General features: G+C 40.8%; 1 protein-coding gene across 1 annotated transcript in view; it reads left to right on the top strand.

The window, feature by feature from the left end:
- Positions 1–3,970, top strand: part of LOC135202837 (uncharacterized) — a 48,049-nt gene extending 44,079 nt beyond the window's left edge. The window contains exon 3 of the mRNA XM_064232296.1: positions 3,898–3,970. Within this exon, the coding sequence (XP_064088366.1) occupies positions 3,898–3,970 (73 nt within the window). The remainder of the gene's footprint in view (positions 1–3,897) is intronic.
- The last annotated feature ends 2,597 nt before the right edge of the window (positions 3,971–6,567 follow it).

The following is a 6,567-nucleotide window of genomic DNA, read 5'->3' as shown; positions in this document are numbered from 1 at the left end:
CAAACATCTTCTCCAGCACTTTCCCGACCGTGTATCAAAGACGACGACGTTTCATCTAACACCTCAAAGCTTTTAAATTTAGCTAACAAGTTTTTCACTAACTTGCACGAGGAGGTTGATGAAGCCATGGCGAGAGTTCACGTCTTGATGTGACAATCCTTCAAGAGATAATGAGCTACGAAAGACCCTCAACCCGAGAACTCTCTATCACAATCACTGATTACAAACCAGTTGTGACGAAGCATCAAGTCTTATCATTCCCTCACGCCAAAGGTCATCCACACATGACTCATTTTATCAAAATCAGTATCATGTGACTAAACAGCTCCGGTATCATTGTTCCTAAAATGTTAATAAGCCACCCACACACTCGCCATCTTGTTTTTCGCATGTCCCGCCCTCACCTTCCCACCCCCTCCTCCTCCTCCTCTTCCTCCTCCTCCTCCCTTTTTCCCCATATTTCGCCACGTTTCGATTTGTTTTTTAATGGCTATATTCCTTAACATCCAATCTTTAACCCCCGCCATTTCAATGAAGTAGCGATAATTCGAAATATTATCAACGTGGGTTTTTTTATTCCCTTGAAATTCTCGAGCTATATCTAAAATATTATAATCTGCGAGCGGATGAATTAAATCTCCTTCTTCATTTCATTCAACCGTGTTAGAATCTTGTAAGTGCTTAACAAAAGCCGTAACGTATGACTTTTGAGGTTCTTTAAAATATATTGGAATAATACCTGTTAAATCGCGATTGCTCTTTTTGCGAGTCATGTCCCCTTTAATTGTTTTCAATGTAATGGGGGCGTTTACCACCTCCCCTCCAGTCACTGCACCTACATTTTCTATAGGAGGGGGAGGAGGAGGAGGAGGAGGTCCCGTGAGCGATATAGCCGGCATAGGTGGTTTTTGGATATTAAGGGAGACGTGTCCGCTACTACTAACAGCTGCCGTATCCAACTTGCCAGTACCCTCCAGGCTATTAGTATCACCATCACAAACCTCTTTTCTATTCATTAACCTCTCGTAGGTAATGGCAGGGATAACGTAAAACTCCTTCATTTTCAATTAAAAAGACTCCCTACCAACTCGTCTATAATTTCTTAAGTGTTTAATAAACTTCTTATCTTGAGTTAGATTACCACAAAGAAAATTTCTAAAAATTTCCAAGAGAGTAGACACCAAACCACCGTTTAAGATGGGAATAACTTTACTTCTTTCACTGGGTGATAAACCAGAGATGAATAAAATAAAGTTTTTATTTTTACATATTAAAGGTTGCTTACGGTTCATATCTGTACAATTTGAGATTCATCAACCCAGAATTGAATTGACTCGGATAACCTTTCCAATGAACGTATATTGAGTTTTATTATCTTTCCTCCTCCTTCCCAGAATAGTGATATCATACGTTTCTGGTAGATTTGTGCGAATTAATTCTTCACGATAAAATACGCCCTTTATTTCTTCACCCGCTAAATCTTCCAAGAAGTATACGACCGGATTTTGCCTTGTATCACTTTTCGGATTTTAAAAATTTCCAGAGTATTTTGAATTGTATATCCCCTCCTAAAAATTGCGTTGCGATGCTCATCGGCAATACGTACGTCTCCAACATTCAAAAGCGAAATGGCGGGAGGATGAACGAGAACAGCCTTTTTATACATACTCGAGAATTGACGGTTCAATGTCATCTCTATCCGTTAATGCGTGAACCTCTTGCGGGGTGCGACCCAAACTTCTATGGTGGTATGATTATAACTCTGACAATGTCGCGCAAGACGTTAATGTATTTTAAGGTATTCTTATGTGTGAGATATCTATATATCCGACCCTTAATAGTCCTTATGACTCTTTCAGTTATAGAGGATTTGATTTCTCTCGAATAAACGCTATATAATTTTATATTTTTACTATCTAGATATTCTCTGACGTGTTTGTTATAATATTCCCTACCCTCATTGCTATTCAAAAACGTGAAATTCCCAAAATTCGGTAGATTCGATAACCTTCTCAAAGCGCGACGCATAGTACACCATCCTTCTTTTTCAAGGGAACAATTTGTAGATATCTGGAAAACACGTCAATAAAGACTAGCAAATATTTAAACCCATTATTATACCTAGCTAATTTGGACATATCAGCTAAATCGGTGCTCGCTATTACTCTCGGTTTAGGTGACATGATTTTTCTTCTGGGGAATTTTTTTTGAGTGACTTTATGCAGTGTGTAAGACTTTTGCCCACGTAAGAATTCTTTAACATTTTCACGAGTAATTTGGCTATTCAGATTTTTCGCTACTCTGAATAAAGAGTCCACCCCGCTGAAACTACCCACACCCCATGCATCTCCGTACAAAGTTTTTAGCAGTTTTATCCGTTCTTTATCCATATTGGTAAGCTATTTGATATTCCGTTTCACCCAGAATATTAGTTCGGAGCTGTAACAGTTCAGTGTTGACGGAGCGAAGTCTACTAACAAATAACCGTAGCGGTTACGTGATAGGGCCTTTTTATATATGTCCGAAAAGGCTGACGCTTTTGACGGCCAAATAACTGCCGACCTAAAGTTCAATTTGACTAAAATCACGATTTTTCATTAGAATATAATGTGAGCAATTCAAGTTTATACTTCTACTAAACGTTTCCGAATGAAACATATTCTGCGTTATGAATATAACTGAAATAGATGAATGGCGTCCCGCTGTGAAGGCGTTAGTCACAAATTTATTATCACTAGCCTCGAGGAAGCAATCATCGAGTATGAATAATAGACCTTTATTAACCTCCCGTCTCCCCCTTTTCAGCGTAATCAAAGGGATTTAAAATTTCTTTGGATACTTTAAATTTGGGACCTATTGAGGATGCGTTTCGAGGGGGTGTTCAGATACCCCGGAATATAAAATGTATTGGAAACGCGTTTCATAGAGTTCAATGATTTTTGACATAGCACGGACTTGCCACTGTTACTAAACCCAGCTATGATAATACGAGCGGGATTAGCGAACGGGTCTAACAACTGCCCAGGAAGGGACCTGTCGCGGCCATGATGTTAGCGCGTTTAAGACTATATTGTGTACTTTACGCGCTCCTTTTTATATACAGCCAGTTAATAATAATTAGGTGAATGGAAGTTGACGGCAATAATATTTGTTTAATTTCATAATGAATACAAACAGGTTTTTCCTACAATATAAAAATAGAGCGTACAGTAAAAATGCAAAGTATAATAAAAAATACAATATAATAATTCAAAAATATAAAAAACTAACTGTGTATATAATTATATAATAAAAATCATTATATACAATATATATATTAAAAAAATATAAATATACGATAAATATATAGTAAAATATATAAACTATGACACCCCGGCCGGCAAGGTGTGGATACGACCCCGTTTAACTGGAGGAGAGGGTGGAACCATTTCCCGTCGAGAAGTCAAAGACGTCGAAGAGAGAGAGGAATTAAAACATTGTATATTTTTACTATTCTCTCTTCGACGTTTTTGAACATCCCTTTCACCCGTGGGAAATGATGTGATGGATGTAGGGTCGGAGGAATAGGAGGAGTAGGAATTCTCGAGGTGCTAGGAGCAGGAATATTTAAAATTGGAGAGATTGCCGCTACTACCGGCGCCACCACTACCCTCTCTAGCTCCTCCTCCTCCTCTACCTCCCCATCCCCCTCCCCCTCCTCCTCCTCCACTGTACCCTCCTCCACCCCAATGTCTGGATGTCCATAAGCCAACGATTTATAAGGTGTCACATAATATCTCTTGTCCTCTATAAAGGACAGAGAGAATACCTTTCGCTGGCTCGTAAGACACATCGTGCCTCCTACTCATTGCAAATTGTGCACACGAGTATAAGTAATCTCATTCTTTTCGATTACAGCTCGATACTGGTCATGTGGAATGGTCTTTTGCCGGCACCTTTGTACACCTTTCAGGTGTTTTACTACGACTAGTTTTTCCGTCAGATACGAATAAACTTTAGGTTTAACCTGATGAATTCCCTCATGAGTTCAGCCCCCGTTTCAACCTTCACTAACCCGAGTTCCCCCTTACGTGACTCATCATACAATTCATGAGTTTTGGGGAAATTACTCAAATCCATGTAAGGTTTGAGCGCACCCTTCAGTTCCCGATTGAGGTTATCAGTCACCAGGGAAAAGATCAAGCTGTCAGTGTCGGTATAAGGAGCTGAACTCGTGTGTACATACTGCTTTCGAAGAACGTCGTAATAGAACCGATACATCTACCTTCGCCATGTCTAGTATACTGAAACTGATATCGGGGGAATCGGGGTTCAGCCATAACAGACTCTTTGCAATGGTTTACAATGTACCTGTCGTTACCCAGTTTTTCCAAAGACTTGTACTTGTGTTTGGACACATTCCTGAGGAGAGAGGTTTCACCGGTGGTGACGACAGTTCGGGTAGAATAATTCAATTAATTTTTATAGTGACCACCAAAAAGACCATTCATTATGATTTTGATGGTGTTTCCTCTTGTCCGGATCGGTCTCTTTAGCACGCCTTTCGGCATTCTCCAGAATATATTCCCTCAAATAAAAATCCTGTTTGAATTTGTACACTTTCCTTATTACATCAACTTCGAGACCGAGCCTTATCAACTTTGTAATAAGGGAAGACAGATCAAGTGATTACGCATGGGTAAATGCGTACCCGTCAACTTAACATTTTTCTTGGGTAGATTCACCTTGAACTTATTCATTAGGTTTTTACTATAGGGTGATAGATCCTGGTGAGTCACATTCATGTGATGAATGGCGAGAGGGAGATCATCCGTCTGTAGCAACATCCCGTCTAACTGGTTTGGTATCGAGCAGTATTGAAATAACCGTATTCACCCTGTGAATCAATGGCGGTAATATCGCTAGCGACAAAACTTTCTAATTCGACAGGGGAAAGTTCAGTTTTTTCACCCAAGGGCATTTTGTATTTACTCATAACTGTGGGATACAAACTGGTGAAATCAACGTATAAAATATACGATTGAGGATCACCCACCCTAAAACTGGGATTTAACTCTGGATTATTAGCTACGCATTACCTTCGAACTAGACTACAAAAACCGCCGCAGATGTTTCTACAAATTAATTGATAGAGTTCACCATTTGAAATGAGGGGGAGACGAATTTTAGAGGAATATAGGAAAGCATCGAGTGAGGAGAGGTAGAAGTCAGGTAACGGGCGGGGTCTAGTCCGAATTGCGCCATGGCAGCCTTCCTCCAAGCTAAATAAGTGTCGGCTAATAATCCCACATCCATTAACAAATACAAAATGGTGTAATCTAGAAGATTGGTGCAATTAGCGGCGTTCCAAACCTTGACCACGTGTGCATAGCCCCCGCTGGAAGGGGTTTCTCCTGTAAGTTCCGAATCAAAACACTCTCGAGAAGGGATGCCGGGCTTTCGCAGGATATTGAAATCCGTCACATAATCATAAGGGTAGTACTGTTTACCCGTACCCAAAACTAAATTGAGACAATCCCGAGAATACTGGGTTAACAACTGACGTGCGATTTCGAGGGAACCTTTCTGTTTGATATGACTCGAGGCGAGACTAGAAAGGGTCCCCCTAATCACGTTGTTGCTATCCACGAATCTCAGATTGCCCGATCTGGCCGAGTAAATTTACTACCTACTCGCGTTTCAGAATTTCAAAATCATGCTGAGCCCCCGCCTCTTTCAAGACCAGGGCGATGTCATATGACAAATTGTGTACGAACACTGTTAAAGTTGGCTCCTTAAATTGCATATTCAAATTACACTGTTGACACAGTGCACACACAAAGTTGTCCCGTGCCACAAAATGAGCGTGATGTCGCATTTTCGTGACTCCAGCCTTGAATTCGACGTTACGTCCTTTGCAATGAGTGCTCGCTTCAAACTTATGGGTGGATTCAGGAGTCATATGTAAAGGGTACGCACGCATTCGTTCACGCAATAATGCCCAGTCCCGGTTCATGTTCTGCAAACAATCATCAACGCATTTCTCTCCATGACTTAGTCTATGGGTACAATATTCCCCCGTTCTACTGTCAACGATCACGTAGCAGTAAGCGAAAGCTTTTTGCCGAGATACTATTCTCGGGTCATCTTCTCCGGTCTTCGGTTGAATATTATACTCCTCAAAATCCAGGAAAGCCATGTGCGAGATTGGCAGCAGAGCTTTAACTTTAGTAAACTGTTTAAATTGGCCGGGTTCTGGGTATTCGACAGTGGTTCGAGCAGCACAGGCCTGTGTGTGTGCCTCACGGATGGTGGGACTATTAAACAAAGTCAAACAATTGTAACACATATCACCCGCGTGCTCAATCCCCTGCCCCTGCTTGAATCCGTGTCGGAACTTCTTCACGAATACCAATATATCCTTAATCAACGCGACGTGGTCGTCAGTGATTAATAACAACGTGACCAAATGAGGGCTTTGGGGGTTACCACCTTTCCTCGCCAGATGTACCATCCAATGTTTTTTCCGCTGTTTCCCCATGACTAATTCACATAATTTATACAGATATATGTTGAGGTTATTCCCCT

This window comes from Macrobrachium nipponense, chromosome 33, assembly GCF_015104395.2.
Source record: "Macrobrachium nipponense isolate FS-2020 chromosome 33, ASM1510439v2, whole genome shotgun sequence".
Lineage (NCBI taxonomy): Eukaryota > Metazoa > Arthropoda > Malacostraca > Decapoda > Palaemonidae > Macrobrachium > Macrobrachium nipponense.
The sequence above is the reverse complement of the archived record's forward strand: the minus strand, read 5'-3'. Positions and strand labels throughout refer to the sequence as shown.